The sequence below is a fragment of the Syngnathus scovelli genome, chromosome 15 (genome assembly GCF_024217435.2).
Source record: "Syngnathus scovelli strain Florida chromosome 15, RoL_Ssco_1.2, whole genome shotgun sequence".
NCBI classification, from domain to species: Eukaryota; Metazoa; Chordata; class Actinopteri; order Syngnathiformes; family Syngnathidae; genus Syngnathus; species Syngnathus scovelli.
The window spans coordinates 8,795,712-8,819,967 of record NC_090861.1 but is presented as its reverse complement, the minus strand read 5'-3'; the positions used below and the strand labels follow the sequence as shown (position 1 = coordinate 8,819,967).

At 42.1% G+C, this 24,256-nt stretch overlaps 1 protein-coding gene across 9 annotated transcripts in view; it reads right to left on the bottom strand.

The window, feature by feature from the left end:
- Positions 1–24,256, bottom strand: part of LOC125982155 (RNA-binding protein Musashi homolog 2) — a 207,076-nt gene that overhangs the window by 18,059 nt on the left and 164,761 nt on the right. For 6 of the 9 annotated variants that reach the window (XM_049742436.2, XM_049742437.2, XM_049742439.2 and 3 more), the window contains exons 11-13: positions 19,242–19,361; positions 6,138–6,317; positions 3,161–3,315 (exon numbers count right to left, since the gene is read on the bottom strand). In XM_049742436.2, coding sequence (XP_049598393.1) covers positions 3,161–3,315; positions 6,138–6,317; positions 19,242–19,361 — 455 coding nt within the window. The remainder of the gene's footprint in view (positions 1–3,160; positions 3,316–6,137; positions 6,318–19,241; positions 19,362–24,256) is intronic. The other 3 variants (XM_049742438.2, XM_049742443.2, XM_049742444.2) reach the window with 3 other exon arrangements.

The window sequence follows — 24,256 nt, the reverse complement described above, 5'->3', positions numbered from 1 at the left end:
AAATTTTGAACTTTTGGTAAGTGGAAAGTTGTGGAATAGGTAGGAAAAAGATGAACAGTTGAAAGTTGGAACGGGTTGAATTGGTAAAAAAATGTAGAAGTTAGAGCAAATGCATTCATAGAGAATGAATGGGAATTTAAAAAAAATTGCGGCAAAAATTTTTGAAATTCGGAACAAAACAAAAACTACAGGTTCAAGAGGTTAATTTTGGAGTTCAAAAGTTGAAACGGGTTGAATCGGACAAAAATTTAGGTCACTTCTGGTTTCATTTAGGGCACTTCTTGTTGAAATAAGGTCACTTCCAGTTTATTCGGGGCACTTCCGGTTTAATTTAGTGCACTTCCGGTTTAACTGAGGTAACTTCCGATTTATTTAGGGTCACTTCCGGTTTACAAAGATAACTTCCGGTTTATTTGGGTCACTTCCGGTTCACTTCCTGTTAAAATTGGGGCACTTCCGGTTCACTTCCTGTCTTATTGGGTCACTTCCTGTTCATATTGGGGCCCTTCCTGTTTGTTTTGGGGCACTTCTGGTTCACTCTGTGTTCATTTTGGGGCACTTCTGGGTCAATCTAAGATGGCCGCCACACTGTTGAAGTGGGGGTGAAGGGGTGAATTTGGTAAGCATAGTGGAAGTGGGGGTGAAGGGGGCAAATATGGTAAGCATAAGGTGAACAAAGTGAATAAAGTTGGAATGGGTTGAATTGGTTGAAAAATGTAGAAATTGGAAGGGAAAAACCAAATTTTGGAGAATTTGCGTGAATTTAGAATTTAAAATTTTGGAATTGAATTTTGAATAAATTCTTGGGGAATGCTGCCGAATGATGTTGAAACGAGTTGAATTTCTTGAGAAATGTAGAAAATAGAAGTGTAAAATGAACTTTTGGAGAATTTGTGGTGAATTTCAAATTTTGGTAAATGGGAAGTTGTGGAATAGATAGGCAAAAGATGAACGGTTGAAAGTTGGAACGGGTTGAATCTGTGGAAAAATGTAGAAATTAGAAGGGAAAAACGAAATTTTTGAGAATTTGGCGTGAATTTCAAATTTTAAAATTTAGAATTTTTGGGAAGTGGGAAGTTGTGGAATAGATAGGCAAAAGATGAACAGTTGAAAGTTGGAATGGGTTGAATTGATTGAAAAATTTAGAAATTAGAGAAAAAATGAAATTTTGTGAAATTTTGCGGAAATTTCAAAATTGAAAATTTTGAATTTTTGGTAAGTGGGAAGTTGTGGAATAGGTAGGCTAAAGATGGACTGTTGAAAGTTGGAACGGGTTGAATCGGTGGAAAAATGTAGAAATTAGAAGGGAAAAATGAAATTTTGGAGAATTTTTGAATTTGAAAATTTGGAATTTTTGGTAAGTGGGAAGTTGTGGGAAAGGTAGGCAAACGATGAACAGTTGAAAGTTGGAATGGGTTTAATTGGTTGAAGAATGTGGAATTTAGAGGTGAAAATAGAAATTTTGTGGAAATTTTAAACGTGAAAATGTGAAATTTTTGAATTTGGCAATTTTGGGAATGTCGAGAATCGTCCCGAATGTGATTCGAATGTGCTGAATGATGTGAATTTCAAACTGGAACGATGTAAATGTGAAATGTTGAATGTGCCATTAAGAATGAATGGGGAAATATGTCGTAAATTTGCGAATTTTGCAAAAAACTGAACATTTTCGGAACGGAAAAAATGGAAGCGCTCATCGCGTGAATATTTGGAATACGTCAAAAGTGGAATGGAGTGAATCAGTTGAATTATGTGGAAGAAGAAGGACAAAAAAGTGAGGTGAATAAAAAAAGTAGAATAACAAGTGTGAAAGCCTTTGCCTTCACACTAAAAAGTAGAATAACATAAGTGTGAAGGTCTTCGCCTTCACACTAATAAAAAAGTGAATGGTGTAGAATAACAAGTGTGTAGGCGAAGTGGATGGTGTAGAATAACGTGTGAAGGCCATCGCCTTCACACAATAAAGTGAATGGTGTAGAATAATATATGTGTGAACGCCATCGCCTTCACATAATAATAATAATAATAAAGTGAATGGTGTAGAATAACATATGTGTGAAGGCCATCGCCTTCATACAATAATGATAATAGTGAATGGTGTAGAAGAGTGTGTGAACGCCATCGCCTTCATACAATTGGCGATTCTTTCCCAATTACATCCGTCGGTTCAGGTCAAGACGCTCGTCTCAGTCACGTGACATGTCACCTCAGTCGAGCCCGCGAAGCAAGGAAATATGAGCAAGAAACAGAGATGTTTTATTTTTATGTCGTTTATACTTGTTTTTATGCCAGTCGTATCATTTTATTTCATCGTATTTATATATTTATTATAAATGTATTATTTATTTATATAAATGTATTATTTATATATTTATTTATTTATATAAAGGCCGGTCCACGAAAATATTTCTGACACGTAACCGGTCCGTGGCGCAAAAAAGGTTGGGGACCACTGAGATAGGCAACAGCTTACCAGAGACTCTAATGATGACAAGCACTATAAATAATGGATGGATGGATGTTGAAAAGTGATTTTTTGCTAGGCAAAATATAACCACCTTAAGGGAGCTAGGATTTTTTCATCAGGGGCCATTGGTTACCAAAGTTATCTCAGGGGGGCAATTTTAAAGCTGGCAGTGGCCCCGCCCCCTTTCTAGTTCCGCCAGTGCTTCAGGGAGAAAATTCAGGGCCGAAGCCATCTACATTGTCATCAAGCTTTCTTTGTGATCGCCACCTCCAACAGCCCTGCTCTTCTTACATTTACGAGTTGACGCAGCAAGCAGCGGTTAACCAGGCAAACTGTGTCAAACAATTTGTGGACACTGATGCAGATGAAAACTGTTGTTGAGGTGAACCGAAGCCTTACATACATTTGTTTTGTTCCTAAAATAGTAAAATAAACGTTAGCATTTAATACAAATAACTTTCAAATTTGGAATTAATTTCATCCCGATGTGCACACAGGTTACAGAATTGTCACCTGGGTGAAAATAGGTCACGAAATGTCTTCAAAAACAACAACCCCTCATGAATGGTGCCTCAGTGATGTAACACACACAAATTGAGTCGTTTGCAATACATTGTGCAGTTATATGAGTAGAATGTTGAATGCAGCGGACAACAAGGTTCAGCCGGACATAAATGAAGCCCGACTACTCACGGTGATGCTGGGGCCGAACCCGGAACCAGGCTGAGGGCTGGCAGCGCTGATGTAGTTGCCCACAGCCGAATCCTGGCTGCTGGGTCCGTAAAGGTCGGCCACAGGCCCTGGGCTGTTGGTGCCGTGGAAACCTCCGGGTCTTGACGGGTTGGCGCCTGCATGCAAACACGACATGGAGCGGAGAAGATCAGAATAACGTCGTGACCAGCTGCCAGCTACTTGCGTTCCATTAAACCAATAGAAGTCATTACTAGATTCATGAGAACTGTTGCCTGATTTTCTGATTTGGTTCAATTGACGTCAAAAGAATACTAAATCCAGTATGACATTCTATTCATGTTAACACAACATGCTGTCTTGTATTATTCGCATCCATAACATGCACAACACAAAGCAAGCACACTGCGAGAAACTCCCAGCATGCTTAGCAACTTCAATATGGTTGCTGTGTAAAATGCTAACATGCATAATGGGTAGGAAGACTTGTCAACAAGGACAGTGGATAGTTTGCTTTCCCCATTTGAGCGGCAGAGTTTATTGCCTCTTAGTTTTATTGTACGACCTGATCGCGACGAGTACCGACTACAAAAACAGGGCCATTACTTCTGAAAGCACTTTGAGCTGTGTGTCAACTTGTCAGTCCTCAGCAGTAACTTCACGGCTAAAACGTGCATGAGACAAGAGATAGAAGGCATCGGGGGAAATATAAAAGCTTGACCCGTGTTCATTTGCGGGTCCAAACTCAGGGGATGGAAAAAGAAACACTGTACACGACTTACCACCTTTGCCCTGCAAGTAAGAGCAAGTCAGACTAATGAAACGGCTTTCGACAATCCGGACGAATACTAAAGGCTTATAACAGCGGGACTATTGGAACGGAAGGGGTAGGGGAGGCGGGGGCAGCTGGGGAGAGAGGAAAATGTGAATCTCTTCACAGCAATCTCGTCTGCTGTCAGCTTCAACATGCCCCTTTGTCTGGCCCTCATTCTTAGATGGCAAAAAGCTGCTTTCCCAGAAAAGAAAACCTCAAAACGCTTGATCTCATACTCAGAAACTCAGTGGAATCTGTGTATGTGTCGGCAAAATACAATTTAGCTGCAGGATGTACTGTTAACGTTAAACCTGCGTTCTCAGTGTAAGCAATTTGACTAAATGCAACTCGACTTCAAACTGCTTCTAGTGGACTGACTGTAAGCACTAAACAACTAGAGCAGCCCGTGCTTTTCTTTTGTCTGCAAACACCCCAGTAGGCTCCCTGCCGTCTCATATTGTTCTGTCTACTGCTAACGTGCATATATAGGTCGTCATTCGTATATAGTACATACTGAAAAGTCAAACAAAATGGAAAACATTTCATCAGGTAGGAGATATTAAGCTCTAACAAGTGTTAAAAATATTAATGTAAACACTAAGCTTTCAATGAATTCAAGTGCCTTGTCGAAAATTCTCATAGGCACAAATTCTGCAGCGGTTTTGCGCTCTTACTAAGGCCTTTCCTCCTCCACAATCTGCCCTTCTATAAAGCTACATACCTCAATGTAGACAATTACATACACACTGTACAATATGTTTTTTAAATGTAAGTAATCCGAACCGTGCTGTGCTGCTGAAAGAATAGCTCATGCATTAAAAAAGAAAAGGTCTCTCTGGTGCAAGGGATGCTGTGATAACACACGATGTCTGTCTGTGTTTCAGCTGTTTGCTGAGCTACATTTTGTAAGCAGGCGGCTGTAGTAAATGGCAACATCTGCTTGAGGCAGCTGGCTAACGTGCTATTAGAGGAAGTTTTGGACTTGGCCTCCAGCCTGCAAAGGCCACACTTCCCCCCATGGCTTTCGTCATCCTTTTACTTCTACTAGTGAAGGTGAAGTCCCGACTTTGAGTCTTTTGCTAGTAACAAGTGCTTCACAGTCCCTGGAGACGTGGCGGCTAAGCACCATGTGTAGGTCACCACTGTCGCCTACAATGAGACGCTGCCGTCCACTAAATCAAAGTCCTTTACTTAACAATAGGTACTGGTGGGTGACCATGCCAGAGAGGACAGGAAAATAGACAGATAACGTAGGCGAGTACTGTATGACTAGAGCACTATTGTTTTGAGAATCATCCTCCCTCAAAGGAGCTACAACATATTTTACACATTGGGTTCAACTTCTCATGGGACAATATGTAGTATTTTCTTCAGGCAGCTCTCATGATAGTGACAATGAATATATCATCATATTGCATTTGCTTGGTGAGTTGAGTCATAATATATAATTATAACAACAAACATGACATGTTAATGGTAATCATTTACTGATTTTTTGTCCAGAAAGAAATAATTTAGCATTTTGCATGAATATGATGGAGCCTATTTGGTTTTGTGGGCCACATACATTCGTGTGGTGGGCCAGATATGGCCCCTGGGTCTCGAATTTGACCCCATGATCTAGACAGTGAAATGTCTGTGGGCTGTGGACTTAATATAAATGTGTATCTTAAAATTCACAAGTAAATAAGGACCCAAAAATGATGTAATGCTAATTTACTGGTCCAACCATAATTCACAAACACACATTAAAAAAAAAAAACAACAACACACATTTTATTGTACAATCCAGATAAATCTGAAAATGGCTTGAGAGCCAAGTGACATTCATGACATCCATCAGTAGTCATAGAGCTCACATGCAAGTGGTGAATAACATTCTGTGCAAGGCCCTTGTGTGCAAGCAGGGGCTGCAATACAACTTCTCAAAGAAATCATCAGGAGGGGAGACGTGCATTTCCTCAGCCAGGTTCAAGACAGGTTAATTTTTCAGTTTTTTCTTGAAATGGGTCAGGGGTGTTGTTTATTGACAAGCGCTGGGGAAAATCAAAACAAAACAAAAACAAAGAACGGAGAAAGCAAAAGATCTGCCATCTGCATGGGAGAATGTCATGAATCAAAGTGAAGAGTTTGAAAAACGGTTAAGATCGATACGCTTATACAAACCTGGGTTCTTAAACTGATCCGGGCTGTGTAGGTGCTGGAGGGGGGAGTTGCAGGCGGAGGTGGCATGCTCACTGTGCAGCATCTGAGCCGCCTGGGGCCCCAGGGAGGCATAATCAGCAAAGGAGCAGGGCCCCCCCCTTTGGTCACCGGGTGCCGAGTAAAACCCATAATCGGGGAGGCCTGAGAGATACAGTAAAGGTGGGGAGGGGACTCCATCATTGTGGATCAATCAACTCTGTCAAAGTTAATGTCCAGGTTTTCGAGCAGTTTCTCCTTGTGCTTGCTGATAGCCCCCTCTCTACCTTCCCTGCCCAGCCGCAGCTCACGTTTGAGACGCTCAGCCGCATCCTAAATGTCTCCGCAATTATTCCTCTCCTAGCCCCGACGATTATTTATTTATTTATTTATTTATTTATTTATTTATTTATTTATATTTCCCTCGCTGAATTGACCAATGTCGCGCGTGTTTTTGTGCAATCATTACGGAGTGAGATGAAACTGAGGAATCATTAAAACAGCTCAATACATTCTCATTTCAAACAGACAATTCTCTGTTGACATACCTGAAGGAAGCCTGAATGAAAGAAACACAAAGCGCACCAATCAATAATGAATTTAATGGCTCCTCTTGGCGATAAGGTGTGTATGTGAATGAGATACAAATACCTGGGTGTTGTGATCCAAGCATGTCCCCCTCCTTCTAATAATGCTCCCTCCGACACAGATGGTGGATTATCAACAGTTTAGAAAATGTCATTCAGCTGACATTTATTGCATGTCCTCTTCATCGGAGACAAGCTGCTCATGGAAAGAGGGCAATTAAAGCAAACGTCCTCCTCACGCCTCTTTTAGATAGCAGCAGCCTTAATCTACTCAGGAGGGACTCAGCCCGATGACACCAACTTCTCCCTTCACTCTCGCTGCTGGTGTTTGTCTTTTTATTTGGCCTGCGGAGCAAAGCGCCATTCAAAGCCACTTCACCTCTACCCACTCGGAATGATCAAGTCCACTTGTGCCAAATGGAACGAGAGCGACAGCCATGTTTCTCCCGCCAGGGCTTTTTAGCACTCCCACCTCGCCACTCGCGGCCTGTCGGCCCACTTGTCAAATTATAGGATCCGAATGCAGCAGGCTTCCCACGTACGTCACATACTGCCTGACACATTGAACAAAGCTCAAGAGCCAATCATTACATTTAGTTTGAAAAATGTCACAGAACATTGATTGGCCTTGCTAATGAGGGGAAGCTGGATCAATGGAATCATTTTCATGGAGCGTAAAAATATTTGACAATAGAACTAAACTATATTAGGGGGGAATATTTGTGGAATACTAAACATCCCGAGGCACTCTTCTTTTCACACTACATTTACTCAAGTAACTTTTGAGTGGAATTGTACATTGCCAGAGTAGTTTGATGCTACATTTTCTCATGCTATTTAATCAGAATGTGACTTTGGACTCATGCTCTATGTATCCAAAAAGCCCAACAAAAAAAAGTTACTTTGTCATTGACATTCATTCATTAAATGAATTTTATTTTACAACAATCGACGCTGCTGCGCCAAATGTTAGAAAAAAAAAAATAGGTAGCCCACGATTCAAAATATGAAATACTTGCACTGCACATTCTATTGTTGGCTGTTGACAGGCTGCTAGACAAAAAGTGCTTCTCAGATACTCATGCACAAACATGCCGGCCCATTCTCGGAGCCATATATTTTCATCAGCGGCTATCTGATCCGTTATGCAGGACGAGACTGGGCAGATTGTGCCCACAGCTGCAGAAGTATCAGCGATCATATCAGGGAGCCGCGGACCGTCCCATTATTAATATTCACGCAATCTATCCAGAACAATGGGCCTTTCTTGGGCTCCTTTTTTTTCAGTGGCCACTAATTGGATGTAATTACTCATCTCCAAAACAAATGAGCATGCTGAGGTTGCCTTGGAGACCAGATCAGGGGACCCAGCAGTGCGAATTATTCACAGGGCTTCATTTATACTGATAATTATCTCGCCTCCACAACCCCCACCACCAACTTTCCCTCCTGCCCGCCCTCAGTGACCAAAGCCGGCTGAGCGGCGGCAGGGAGGGTCCTGCAGTCATCTGTTTCTGACATCAGGGCGGCACGCTCGGAGTGGATAAATGTCCTGCTCTGCTTGCCACTTTGCCAGGTGACTGCCTTTAAGGAGGAATCTTCAACCTTGAAAGCGCTGCAGCCCTTTTTGTCCCTCACTAGTAGGAACATGAAACTAATCACGCTGATGCTAAAATATAACATCATATACAACCACCACTTTCTCAGCAAGTTGAGTTTTCCAGGGCTCGTTTGGAGCTGCTGCACTCTCAAAACTGATAGACAGGCCTCTTAACACTGGCATCACAACCTGTACTTGTAGTTTTGTCCCATACCACTGCAATCAGAACTGATTGCAAAGAAAGTGACTTTTTTTTCTCTCTGCACTTAAGCTGCTCCATGTGAGGAATATTATTAGACATAACTGAGTGATATTCACTCACCCACCACTGGCTACACCTGCACAATGAGATGTCTTACAAGAGTCGCAACAAACATTCCTCTTGTACAAAGACATTTTTGTTCACTTGTTCGGGTACTGTTTTTTCTGCCCTATCCTATCTCCTCTCCTCTCCTCTCCTCTCCTCTCCTCTCCTCTCCTCTCCTCTCCTCTCCTCTCCTCTCCTCTCCTCTCCTCTCCTCTCGTCTCCTCTCGTCTCCTCTCGTCTCCTCTCGTCTCCTCTCGTCTCCTCTCGTCTCCTCCCGTCTCCTCCCGTCTCCTCCCGTCTCGTCCCGTCCCGTCCCGTCCCGCCCCGCCCCGCCCCGCCCCGCCCCGCCCCATCCCATCCCATCCCATCCCATCCCATCCCATCCCATCCTATCCTATCCTATCCTATCCTATCCTATCCTATCCTATCCTATCCTATCCTATCCTATCCTATCCTATCCTATCCTATCCTATCCTATCCTATCATATTGTTTTATTTACATGCAGAATTGATGGCTTTTTGCAGAGGTTCACCTGCGCATATTCTCTCGTGATGATCAAACAGCTCTGCTCTTTTTGACAAGGAACCCTCCTTGGTGAAGTCATGCCTCTGCCTTTGTTACAGTGCCAGTTCGAGCACTTGGTGGCCATCAAAGCACATCACCCTACAGAAGATGTCAATAAAGCTGACATGCTGCTTCTCAAATCAGCATTGTATTGTGGGGCTCCCGTAATTAGCTTTTCCATTTTCACCAATGTCATTTAAAAACCGAGTGATATCAACTAACAGCTCTTTTTGCCGTCTTGCCTTGCTTTCACTTTCCATTTGAAATAATCTTTTCAGAACCAACGGCTGAGTAATTAACAGCACTAGACAGCCTTTTCAGAGCGCACAGACATTTCATAAATAATACATATTTAATGTCTTGTCATTTTGTGTTCAGAGAAGCTTGGCTAATGAATTTTAACAGATGATTTCTTCTTGCATTTGCTCAACAGTGCTCCTGACTAATACTGCTAGTGCTGCAATTCAACACAGTCCATTTCCAAAGTTTTCAATTCAGAGGTTCCAGAATGTATACACACACACATTATTCAGGTACGTATTCTGCACACACTGTGCTGCACACTACAATGTGCAGACGAGCTCTGTCAGTGTTTAACATGCAAATTCATTGGCTTATATTCATCGGCACTGGAGCATGTCTTGGCTGGTTGAGCTCAACGTTCGTACGATACTGGGCATCCCAGTTCCAATTCAACGAACTATCCAAGACTGACAACATTTTACAGAGCAAACGGTTGCATATCATTTAATGTCAAATGCACTTCACCTCAATCAGCTAATTAAGAAATAAACGCATATTCCTGTTACGTTCTGGCAACTGCAGTGGCCGTTGAGTTTCACAACTGTAGGGAGCAGAAATACAAAGGACTTTCCTCACTGTTGCATGAAGCCTTCAAGCATGCTTTCTTTAAAATGTGTTACGTGTGCACACCCTGGAGGGCAAAACGCTGACGTCCCCAAAGGGATGTGCCTGTAACCTCCGAGCATCTGCCACCCACAGCTGCCCGATCTAACGCTTCGTGGCAAAAGCACAAAGAGACATTTTGCCCTCTTTTGTGTTTCACAAGTTTTCCTGGGCCTGAGACAAAAACCCAAGTGGGATGGTCTTAGTCCACCTGCTCCTGTTAAAGCCCGCAGCAAATGCATGTGAAGTGCTTCTGGCACCGGGGTTGAGCTCGTGTGGGACAAATGGACCCCAGATTGATTGAGGCCAGAACACACAGCAAGCACACATTGCTGTTCTCCAAGGCAGTGCGGAAGATCCCTAAATTATTCGGGAGAAAATTGATGGAGACCTTCCTTTGGAAATGACTGTCATGTGAGGAAAAATGGGCAGGGAGAGGAGGGGGAATGTGTAATAAGAACAAAAAAAACGAACCAAGGGATGAGTTCAATGCAAGTACAATTAGAAAGAGTGCTGAAGTTTACAATGCTGTGCGATTTCTGCAGTCTCGCTAGACGTACTGTACATGGTGAGCTCTGAATGTTCATTTTCTCAACACTGGAGGTGAAGCTGAGATCTGAGGCCAACATTTGAGTTTACCAGGAAGCTCTGGGGGAATCAGGTAAACACTTAAAAAGAGCCCGAGGATCTTCCGGAACCTTGGTCACTTTTTTGCATTTTGCTCTGCTTCTGTCTGACAATGCCAACAGCACAGGCTATTTCTGCAACTTCAACAAACATAACAAACCCGTAGCTCAAGTTTCGATACTTGAAAGACTGTATTCTGTGAGCAGTCTGTGTTTCTGTTGCGACGTACTAAATGGCACATAAGCGCCTCCTCGACCCTCCTTGAAAGGTAGGGCAGAACCAAAAACTACAGGGGACTTTTCTTGTTTTGATTCACAATTATCATCTTTCGGGCGAGGCCGTCACGAGCAGCTCAAATACACCTTGTCGCCACCAATGTTTTGTCAAAGAGAGGTGAAGTGAGCAATGAGCATGCTGTCATTTTGTCTGTCAAGCACGGGGTCAAGCTGCACAGGTTGCAGACAGAAAATATTGTCTATGTCCTAGCAATATTGACGTTCTACAAACATGAGTCGCTATGGTTTGGGTGGCTACGTCTTTCGAGCTTTAATGTCTGCTTTGGTTGGAATTGTGTGAGCAGATGATCTTGGGTCCCCTTGGGTGGAAAGCTATGTCTTCACCAAGTGAACTGTATAGTTTAGAATGGTCATTAAACATGACAGAAAACAACTCCACACCTGCTTGGTGGGAACAAGCGCAAAGTGGAATGTGGTGCTCTGTGGGAGCTGTAGGTGGAGACAAAGCACAACAAATCCACACTAAGACATTTCTGTCATTTTGTCAAACTTTGGGCCAAACCCCCCCCCAAAAAACAAAACAAAAGCAAGGCCTCTATTACAACTTTTACCCAAATATGCTGAGAGAGGTCATGCCCAGTCACTGTGTCTTTAAAAGGTGAAAACAAACATTACAAACAGCGTGCCAGAACATCTTTACAAGTTTGGCTAATAGGTACACTGTATCGCTGTTTCCGTGATTGTCATTTGATCACAGCATGCAATGAAGAAAAGCCTGACATTGGCTATGGCCAAACAGTCAAAAAGCATGATGTCACTGTTTCTCAGTCCCCGTCCATCATGACACTTATCTCGCTTCCATTTGCAGCTGTCAAAAATAAAGTGTTCATGATGGCTGCCATCACGTCATTTACTTTCTGACCGCTCTCTGCCAAGCCCAAATCGAATCAGCGTTCCTGCTTCTTAATGACGTGCATTTCAATGATAGTGGTGCTAATGGTTTGTTTTGGAAATGCAAACAGCCTGATGTGAAGGAGGGAGCATCTCATACAGTCATGTTGATTGAAATGATCTTTGGTTAGTATTCACGCATCGCGCTCGCTGCACTGGGGCTGTCTGCGTGCCCACACGGCCGTCCGTATATAACATTACATGTGGGAGTCATAAAGCTGACAACAACGGAGTAACAATTAAAACGGATTTTGAGCCACGAGCTTCTTATGGCAAAATGTGTGTGATTAAGAGAGGCGCTTCTCACTAGGCTGCAGGCTGTATTGACAGCTATTGAATGATCTACAGTTGTACGGGTGGAAAAAGCAAGCTGTGTAAATAAAACCGACAAGTCAATCGATGCTGTGTTAAACACACAGAGAAACTCTCTTATGGACGGAGACAAACTTGCATCCGGAGTCCTGGAACTGACCGTGTTAAAAGTTACAGATTGTCATGATAACGCAGAATCGTTTCATCAAGTGGCTGCAATATTTTCCGTAGTCATCGTTTAAGAAGAAAAGCAGTCACATAAGAGGCCCGGTTATCAGTTTGCAAATCAGTCACTTACATATTTTAGTTGTGCCAATGGATATGGAATACAAGGCCCACTAGTTTCAGATGCTGATCGCATGTTTGTTTAATTTAGGGCGGGCGCGGTTCCCTTAAGCTCTTTTAAAGAAACAAGAGTCGGGTGTTCCCAAATGTAACAGGGACAAATCCAACCACGCAGATTTTAACATCGATTTCAACATTGTTCCCTCCCCAAAACAAAGTGATACTGTCGGAGGATCCTATCTGGTAAATGTTTTTTTTTTTGGGGGGGAAAAGACATGCACACTGCTGCAGATAAAGCAGGAAGTCAGATCACAAGCGTTCAGTGGAGGAAGAACGCTAAGGCCAGGTGTGATCGGTGAAGAAATGGGGTCGAAATACAAAAAGTCCTGCCTAGCTACAAAAACAGATGTGCTCAAACCTCATTGAATAAAGTACATAAGCAGACAAGTATGTTCACATATTAAATCAATAAAAGAAACATTTTAAGCATATAATCATACCTACACAACAAATCAATAAAGAAGACATAACTAGACATTCTTGATAGGTGGTAATGACAAAGGTTTTCATAACTTTATGATCTGATATGTATTTCTGTGCACTTTGAAATAACAAATGTTTTTTGATTCATTGCCTGAATAGCTTAGTGACCCTTAAGGAACTATTTAATGCAGGGTTGTCAAACTAATTTTTTTCGCGTGCCGCATTGTAGTTATAGCTTCTTTCGGAGGGCCATTATGACTGTCAACCCAAATAAATGTATGAGCACCTCATATTACCGTATTTGCCGGTGTATTGGTCGACCTTTTTCGATCCAAAATCGACCGAAAAAAATCAACCTCGACTTATACACCGAGTCATAAAATTTCAGTTCGTATTCATCGCTTCAAATGTGATGGTAACCAAGGCCGTTTCTCATGCATCTCATTGTGCGTTGCACTTAGAAAATTTGAACCGGGCGGCGTGCGCGAGTGCGCGGCCAGCTGGAAGTCGAATGAGGCTCCACGATCTCCTGCAGCTCTAAAGTTTGGGCCAAATGGTCAGGTGGGCGCAAATGCATATTTAGGACAGAGGTGGGGGGTCGCATTGTGTGACGTGGTGGTGGCGAGGCTCTCCGCACTTTTGTTGCCCCCCCCCACACTTGTCATCGGCTGGGAAGATTGCCATGTTGTGAGTCATGTCTATGTTGTGGGCCCATGTGTTATCTATGTTTGTCTTTGTGTACCAGTTCGTTATAAATGATGGAATTGGGCTAAAATGGAGCACGAAAATGGTGTGCTAGACAATGGTTTATCAAATTTGCATTGTTAAATGTAAAAATTAGAAATTATAGAATAATCTGAGGGTTGTAGGCAGAAACTGGTCTAACGGTGAGAGTGCCCAGCCCTCATAAAAAATGTGAGAGTAAGAGAGAACATAGATCGTAAAATTGGATAAAATTAAATTGTGATATCAGACGTTAAATTTAGGAGGAATTATTGATCGATTAGGACATTAGACTATACAAGGTGGTTACATGTAAGAATAAATCAAAGGTTTGAATCACTTAGAGTTAAAAACAACAAATAAAAATGACATTGCAAGGGGGATTTTTTTATTAAAAGAACGCCAAGTAAAGTATTAAGTAGGGGACATTCGTGATTGGGATTAAATTAAGGATAAAATTAGGTCAATGATTAGAAATCAATGGTGCTCTACACAAAAAGGCTAAAATTTTAATGAGGAAATATTTGGAGTACTGTGTTGGTCTACATAGTATGTTGATTGTGGTTTGGGTTTATTTTGTTGTTAGGTTTTCCTTGTGTTCTTGGGTTAGGGTTCAGGTGTTCCTTGTTATTCTCTTATCCCCTGCATTGTAAATGTCTTCTTTATGCAGATAGGTTAACAGGCTAGGAATTTAGTGGGGAGATAATTGATCAATTGATGAGCCTTAATAATTGTCCAAATTCTAGTCACATGTTTTGAGGGACCACAGCAACAACATTATGTTTAATTTGCAGGCCATTATTTAGTATGTGATGATAGTGTCTAGATAAGTAGACTGTTTTATCAAAAAATGTGAGAGTGAAGGAGGAGGTTTGATTTGTAATCTGGCATTTGGGTGCCACTTTTAAGAGTCAACATGCAAGGTCTGTGCAGGAGCATAGATTGTTTTTGTTTATTTTTAAATATATATTTAACAGTTAATCTCAGTGCAGTAAGAATATAGCAATTTTGAAAGACTTAAAATTAAAAGCAAAATTACATTTTAATTCTGACATATGCCAGCTAACATGAGGATGGGAAATAAATAAATGAATAAATACTAGCTCAAATGTGGCATGTGTTTTAAATTGGGCGATAAGACATTCAGTTACAAGCACGATCCTTTAGCATTGCTGACAATAATAACTTATGAGATATTAAATCAAGGAGGAGTGTCATATTTGGAACACAGGTGCTGTATGACCTATAGATTGAACAATAACATTTGCCACATATACAACCATGTTGGTAGAATGTTAAATTACATTACAGTTTATTACAAAGAATCAGAGCACCAGCGATCGCGTGAGTTAAAGAGACCTTTTTGAGAACTTAGTTCGTGAAGAAACCTTTGTCGTCAAGCCTAAGCTCTGTGTTTTTCAGTTTTTGTTTTTTGCCACCTTGTTTTCCCTCTTTTGAGGTGCTTTTGTTTTTTTGCCGACTCCAGCCTTTCAGAATAAATTTGTTTTTTGTTGTCACTCTGCATCCGAGTCCTCTCCTTGATCCAAGTCTGACAATTTTAAGTGTTTTCAGATTTGATGTTTTTTAAGTCTTCAGCGTGCTAGACGGAGGAGAAGAAGCAGCTCGGCAGAAATGAAGTGAAGGGGAGACAACATCGTGAAATGGAGCCAAAGCCTGGTAACAAGTGTGGAGAGATTTAAAATAGCTTATAATGAATTGTAGAGCTTTACAAGATAGGATCAAATAGGTGGGAGAGTATCAAATGTAAAAACAAATTGGAACAATAACATACAGACTAGAAATGAATTGGGAACAGGTGGATGACCTAAAGCGGCTTTTGAACGTTAGTTTGAATAACACATTATTCATTTGCAGGATAAATAATGGAAGGGGTTGATAAATCGAACAAATTTAAGATGACCGCAGGAGTATTATGTCAAACGAATAAATTCAACAAATTTTTTTCCCCCTATAAAATGGTGGCGTTTGGGTTTGAAGTACATAGTCGCTTCGAAGGAGGAAAAGCATGATTTGATCAATGATTAAATGTTAGTAAAACGGATTGAATAAATTACGATGACTATGCTTTGAGAAGGCTATCCCTTATACAAAGGTAAAGTAGGATTAGAATTTGATAAAACTGATGGACATTCACATATTCCATTAGTTTAAACTGCTTCCAATACTATTACAAATTAGTTAACACTTGAGTGAGATTGATTGATTGATTGACTAATTCATTGACTGACTGAATGACCGAGACCGAGTGACTGAGTGACCGAATGGGCGATTTTTCGATGTCTGTCTATATGTACGTATGTATTTCATTATTTATGTATGTGTCTCTCGCATTTTTTTTCTCAACTTCCTCTTCTTTCGGCTGCTCCTGTTAGGGGCCGCGACAGCAGAGCAATCGTTTCCAAATCTTTCTGTCCTGTCACACCAACCATCTGCATGTCCTGCAACATCTTTATCTCTGCCACACACTCCATTATTTTGGCCAGTAGAGATTTCCAAGCCTCGCTTCTAACATTCTTTCCCATAACTTCATGCTTTGCTTGATCAACATAAGACCTCTGTAGCTAATGCAGTTCTGTGCATCACCGTGGTCTGAAATAAAAAATAGGAACCAGTAACTTTCCTCAGGCATCTTCTCGCTTTTTAAGGAACCTTCCCTGCCATCTCTCCTTGATAGTTCCATGCTGTTACTGGAATGTTGTCTAGGCCAATTGCCTTTCCACTCTCCATCTTTTACAAATGTCTGGGTATGAATTTCATCTATATTTTTCTCACTCATTGGTGGCCCCACAGAGGGACTTGAAGCGGCTCCACAGAGGAACGTGGTGTGCCAACAGAGACCCTGGTAGTATCAACGGTTTTGGTGACCTCAGTTAAACTGAGGTCAACAGAGGGAGGGAAGAAATGGGGTCGAAATACAAAAAGTCCTGCCTAGCTACAAAAACAGATATGCTCAAACCTCATTGAACAAAGTACATAAGCAGACAAGTATATTCACATATTAAATCAATAAAATAAATTAAGCATAAAATTATACTTACACACCAAATCAATAAAGACATAACTAGACATTTTTGATAGGTGGTAATGACAAAGGTTTTTATAACTTTATGATCTGATATGTATTTCTGTGCACTTTGAAATAGATGTTTTTTGAAACATTGCCTGAATAGCTTAATGACCCTTAAGGAATTGTTTAATGCATGCCTGATGATTTTCTAAATCACGGACACTGCCAAAGTCGTTTAAAAATGTTCAGTACTTGATTACATTTTATGTTTTGATTAATGCTAGATACCAGTTTTGGATTACTACTGAACGTTCTGGACAGAGGGAAATGTTTTGCCTAACAGTGAAAAGATATGTGTCAAAAGATAGTGTCAAAAGAACAAACAAACAAATGCGTGGTGAGTAAGAACTTTGCATAGTCAGGGAACATTAACAAATTAATGTCACAGCCAAAAGTTCACATAATTCCGTACAAAATGACAAAATTGAAAGAATGATGAATGGGCGGTGGGCGAAGTGGATGTATGTGCAAGAATGGTTTACAGGAAGGGCACTTGGAGATAAAACCGGTAGAGGTGCCAGAGGAAGAGCGGCAGGAGGAAAACAACCAAGTACCCGGCCAAAGGTGATTGCCAAGGCCAAAAGACGGGATGAAAAACAACAGTCCCCACACACACCGAATCACCCATAATCAGCACCCACCCCCACGGAACCAGCTCTCACCGAACCAGCACCCACTCTCATGGAATCAAACTCTCCTGCGAACTTGCCACGCCCCCTGACTCATCACCCATCAAATTCGGCCCACACTGGCATGTGCAACTGAATATAAGCTGACCAAAGAACCTTGAACGTTGCCTTTTCTGAATGGAGACTTTCTGCTCTTGAGCATGGTCGCACGAAAGGCCCAGCGCTGTATTGTACTTTCCTGAAAACAGAGCTTTCTTAACAAGAATTGTGATTGAACTCAACCACCCTGTATAAGTCTAAATTTTGTTTCGGTGTCTTAGCCTTTTCCTAAAACTGAAGAAATAAAACGAGCACACAGTGAGTAAATTGGATAACAGGTGATTGGCTATGGCTTTTGCCGTGAGGCGCGGATAGCGCGCTTCCCAAATTGTGGACCAAATTCAACACGGGCCAAAAAGATCAGCTAAGGCAGGAGGACGCGTCAGCCGGGCTTCCCCTACTCATCTTAACACTACACAAACTCGAAGCAAACCGCCAATTGTCTTGACATTAACTTTTTCAAAATAATACGAAAACAAGATTAATCACCAAAAATGGTTATCATACCACCACAGGTTGACATCACAGACAAGAACATCACAGTGGAATCGCTTCATTGAACACACTTGAAAAAGCTCAAATGGCTGTCATGCATCATGTAATGTTACACCATCAGTCATCCATAACAAATACACAATGACAAAATTAGAAGAACCCAATGTACACTGCAAAGTGAGCGGTGTTTAGTCTTTAGGAGAAACCATTCACTTCCCAAGTACACGTCGTCACAAAGAACAGTGACTTCACATTTTAACTTGTGATTCCGCTTGTATGACGGTTATGCGAAAAGACGGTTTTGCCAGCTACTACGTCTTTTAAAGCACAGGTGTCAAACTCAAGGCCCGGGGGCCAGATGCGGCCTGCCACATCATTTTATGTGGCCCGCGAAGACAAATTGTGCATCAAATTCGTGTGTCATTACTAGAATTGCAAATTGTCTTCACTTTTAATAATATCTTTTTTTTAAATATTTGACCAGGTTTTACTCGTCTGATTTGAAAACGAGTTATTTGTCAGTTTGTTTTGTAGCTTTTACTGTAATATGAGGTGCTCGTATATTTATTTGGGTTGACAGTCATAATGGCCCTCCGAAAGAAGCTATGACTACAATGCGGCCCGCGAAAAAAACGAGTTTGACACCCCTGTTTTAAAGGAACAAATGCATTTCTCTGGATTGTGGTTAACCTTAGGTTCCACTGCATTTAAAAATAATAAGGGAAAATAAATGAAGAGCGCAGAAAACAATTTCCCACTCAAGTCATCACAGCTAAAGCTTCTGCAGTTTGAGATTTTTGTCTGATCTATACAGGTTCAAAAGTTAAAGGCAGGAAACTTGTGTCAGTGACTAAATTAAAGCATGTATAATTTTAACTAAGTGTAACCTTTTGTTTTTAAGGTCGAGGGCATTCCATTTCTTTTTTAAAAGTGCGGCAACTGAATTTGGTTACATTAGAATGTTAAATTATTCAAAGTGAAGTCAGGTTAATTTTGCCTCAGTCCCATCAAGTCACCTCAAGCCCCCCTCATCTCTTCATTGCTTACACGGCAAAGAACCGGTCACGCCTAGCTCGTAATTCTTGGCCACGTTATGATTGATACAAGAGCTTGGGCGACTACGTCTATGGGAGAAAGCAGAGCAGGTAGAAGTTGAAGAGAGCAGCAGCCACACAGAACATGGACAGAGCGTTTACCTGGCCCTGCGCTCTGTGGGTACGCCAAGTAGCCGCCTCTTCCACGGGCCCCCCTACCTGAGCCACGCGCTGCTACGACCGCCGCCGCCGCCACCGGTCCGTATGCCGTCGCTGGGAAGCCTGCGGGCACACACACATGCATCATTTCCTGCATCTGGACGAGTGCGGCCCAGAGCCACGGGAGAATGTTGACACCAGCATTGAGCTGCGGGATAAAACGAGCTGTCAGAGGCAGAGGCTCGTGTCAGTGCGATACCTATCAGCAGACTCACGACAAGCTGTTGACCTAAAGGTTCAAATAGCCAGGAGAAACTCGCCTAACACAGAGCACAGCTGATTGTGTCGCAACATTTGAATATTTCTACCTGAAAGAGGCAAACGATTTGAAAAAGCGCTGAGCAAACGTAGTGCAGTTCCGCATCACTGCAAACATGATTTTCTTTGTCGACGCACATTTTTGAGACACTCATCCAAATTTATCTCATTAGGTGCAGTCGTTCCTAATGAATGGCTGATAGAAATGAATGACAGCAATTTCCGGCGGGGGGGATTGTGTTCATTAAGATACTACTGGATAAGTGCATCGTCCAACTTCACCGGAGATCTCTGTCCGAGTGAAAATGTTCGCATTCCTATTAGGCTCCAAATCTGTGAATAAGCTGGCTTTAGGTGGCTTTGCAAATTGCACGCGGATGATTAGATTCATGAAATAATGTTGCTCTGGGGGGTGTTTGTGTCACAAGCCCGTATGAAAGATTACAAGCACCTCTGAGCTGCACAGCCGTGTGCATGATAGTCCTACCTCTGAGCGTTTTTTTTTTTTTTTTTTTTTGTTCAGGAGTGCCCCAGCCAGCCCCCGGCAGCTTCGGAGGACTTTAAATCAAGCACTGCAATTCATGTGGCAAAACATTGCCGCTTTTTGTTCATCAGGTAGAAGAGCAATTGTAGTTCTGCAGCGTCGTTAGTACGGGAACAGATGGAGACATCTGTTGTATGATTTGTCCTCATTAACACGTTCAAAACTGGCCTTTTGTTCCCTTCCACGTGAACAACACAGCGAAGAACATTTGGTTTTTTAAGCTGTCTATTGTTCGAATGTTTCCAATGCTCTAAAGACATCAATAGGGTGTAAATATGAATGCAATTCTTTGGGATCTAATTATTCCTAACAAATATCAGTCTGGTAATCAGCCTGTAATTAATCCAAAGCAGTATCAGTGAATTGTAATTACATTGTTGGGACTTAATGAACATAGTAGCAAGAGGTGGGTGACAGAAGCTGGTCCATGCCCAGGGCCTGGGCTCTTCTTTCAACACAGGAATGGCACATCATTAGCAGTGGTGATGAGATTCCTTACTCTGGGCTCAACGCCGTCGACGCCTAATCAGCCTCCTAAAATTATCTCCACAGGATATGCTTGCCTCTCTTGCAAAGAAATGAGCTTCAAATCCTCCCAATTGGAGTTGATTCTTTCAAATGAAAGTGCGCGTCTCTCTCTGAAGACGGCCGCTTGGACGCTACGGAATAGCACGGGGCACCTCGGAGGATTGTTTTTCCAAAGCCGCGGAGGTGAAGGGAGAGCATGTGACCTATTTCTGAGGCAGCCATTCCACGAAGAGGGGCTCACACAAAAGAATGATGAAGTGGAGGGAGGGGATGGAAGGGGGGCGGGGGGAACAGGGTCAGACGAGCCAAAAAGCACATAGCTTTTCATTAGACGGCCGAGAAGGAGGTAATTCACAACTCTGTCGACACAATATGAGCATGACTGTGAGGTGTGGCGGGTGCGAGATGCCGCCACGCTGCGAGATGGCCGAGAAGACAGAGAAATACAATTTCCACACACGGCTCAGGAGAGAATCACGTAATAAAGCGGCACAGTGACTAAAGAAGTAAAACAATCATAAAAAGACAATCAAAAAGCCGACTAAAATCTGCCACTTGAATGCAACGGCTCAAATGAGGCTGTGCACCTCTTTTCACAAATGCAATCCTTACGCATCCTGGCTTTTCAGGACAATGTTTCAAGCCTTACCCTCTCTCCCAGGACAATGTTTCAAGACATTTCATCTCTCTCAGGACAATGTTTCAAGCCTTTCCCGCTCCCTCTCTCCCTCCTGCCATTGTCACCACACCCCAGTAGACCCGACCGGTTTGGAAATTGCGAGCAAAATTGTGGTGAGAGATTAACTTTGCGGGATTAGGTGGGTTAATTAATAGATGGCTGCTGCTCATTGTTTTGTGCTCACGCTGGAAGAAGCCACCCAAGAGAAGCGCTGCAGCATTAAATCAATTTCATGGCCCTTTTATCACTGAGGAGATAAAGCCAATATTTAGCTTTCAATTCTTCACAATTATTGGGCCCCTGCTTTGCCACTTGAGTGGCTGCACTTGGCTGGGGACAAGGACACATCTGTTTATGAGCTGTGCAGGCCCGGGGGCCTTGGTGTCCGTACTCAGGGGAACTGTCCTCAGCTTTTCCAGAAATTCAGCAAACATCACGGGTGGCACACAAATGAAGATAAACCAGACCCAAATAAAGACAGGCACAGTGGCGAATCTTATCGTCCTCTTTTCAATGATCACAATCTTTTCCTGCCAGGAGAAATGCAAAAAGGCCAAACGACTACATTCATTTGTTAAACACGGCGTCTGCTGCACTGGGAAAAATAATCTTTATGGTACAGGTGGGGGAAGCAGTGCAAATAAGATACTATTAATCACTCAAATGAGGCGGCGCAATTTGAGTGGTTGCTCATTTCATGTACAAAAGAGATGCTGCTGACAGAATAATGATTGAAATGTAATGAAACATTTTGCAATCAGGACTTCGGTTCATAATCAGTATCATAAACAAATGGTAAATACGGCTAAAGAAGCACTGTAGGCTAATCAGAATACACTCATCCGTAAAGGAGTATGCAAAATAAGCGCCGCACAGGAACATTAGTCATTGCTGTCACTGTTCATCATGAACTGGTTCAAACAAGGACACAAACTGCCTGCTACAAAACACATTTTGCCTTTTCTATGACAATACAGTATACGACAAAATGTGAAAGCATGATAAAAATTTGTTTAGTGCAGCCGCTTGCCTCACAGGTCTGAGGTTGGGGTTCAAATCAGGTCTCCAGCTCTCCTGGGTGGAGTTTACATTTTTCCGAAACTTGGCTGAAGGGGACCGTGGTAAATATAATCTCTGGAAAAAAAAAAATATCCCTCTCTGCACCCATCTTGTGTCTCTAATTTAATATGCAAAGAAACAACCGCGCCCGAGGAAAAAAAAAACTCATCAGAGACAGAAGACGTGATTTATGAGGTGTCAATCATTTGCTGCACACATTTCAAGCATTTCAGTCTATCCGCTCATTGTTTTATCCTCACTTCATCAAAATTGCAAATACAGTGGGGCCTCGGTTTTCGAATGTCCCGGTTCTCGAACAAATCGGTATTCGAACAAAAAATTTGAGATTTTTTTGCTTCGGATGTCGGACGAAATTCGGTTGTCGAACCTCGCGAGATGAGCCGAGATGACCCGCATGCCAACTGACTCCATTCGTTATTACGTTCTCGTTACTCTGAGGATTGTATCAACTCTAATCATGCCTCCAAAGGAAGTACAGCAGGACTTTAAAAACATTTTCTAAATTTCAGCGACGGCTCTGTCACAATAATGCGACCAGTGCGGTGCAGTTGCGCGGTCAGCGACGCGCTACGGTTGCGCGTTCGGCGGTGCGCTGCAGTTGCGCAATTGGACAAAAGTGCACAAATGAAAAAATGCTTAAAAAACACGTTTCTTTTTTTTTTTTTTTCCCCGGCTTGGAACGGATTATTTTTTTTCCCATTATTTGTAATGGGAAAATATGATTCGGAATTCGAATGATTCACTTCTCGAACAGCCTTCTGGAACGGATCTTTTTCTTTTTGAGCACTCGAGACAAAAAGTGTGACACAGAATTCCTTGAAAATTACAACCCAAATAGAAAGACATAATGTAAGTCAAGAAATGGCTCACTAAATGTAATGATGTTTTATTGTTGGTGACATCATGTGAGCGACTCGGTGCTGCAGTCTTGGAGGTCCTAACACTAAAAGGTTTATTGAAGAGCAACTCATTTTTATGGTTGGAAAAAGACAGTGATGGAGAGCCCCTCTTGACTTTCTTATGAACAACTCACAAAGAGTCCATAAAGACCAAAGACTGCTACTTTGCTCTGAGAACATGTCAATCATGAGGCTGGAATTTGCAATTCCAACAAAAAGAGACCATAAGCTAACATTTCTAATTCGCCAATCTAATAAGATAAATCCTACTTGTTTTTTCATTGTATTATTTGTTAAGTTTGACAGCTTCTAAACCCCAACACAATCTGTTGAGTGACACCGATTGACTTCCAATTTCTTGTAAACCAAAAAAAAAAAAAAAAAAAAACATCGACATCACAGTCATCATAAAACCAGGTTGTAAACAAAATAAACAGGTTGCACCACAAGACGGAGAGAATTACATTGCCACACACAATACTTAATACGAGACAAATACGAGAACATGGAGTATTTCAAAGCGTCATTCCAAATCATTACAATCTCTCAGGATGAAGCACAGCAGTGACACACCACTGCAAAAAGCAGTCAAAGCAAAGTCAACACACTGTCAATTAAAAGCCAGCATTCACTCGATATCTTCTTGAACCCATCGGCAAACAACACTGTCACTCTATCCACGCACTGTGTATCCATATCCTCTCTCTACCTGTTAAAAGCCAAAGTAAAAATTCATTTGGCAAAGTAGCAAAAGGTCAATCGCAGCAGTGTGCTGAAGGAACACATACAGTTCTGCATTTGTGACAATGACAGGGGGCTTGATGGCCAAAGCTTTTTCCTTCTGGGCTCGAAGCGTCTTTTCTTGCAAACGCATGCATTTGCCAGTCTTTTTTTGTGGAGCGCAATGAACAGTAGGGTTGCCAGTGATCAAATAGTTCCTGGTGTCAAGCCTTCCTGGATGTTTTGCAGC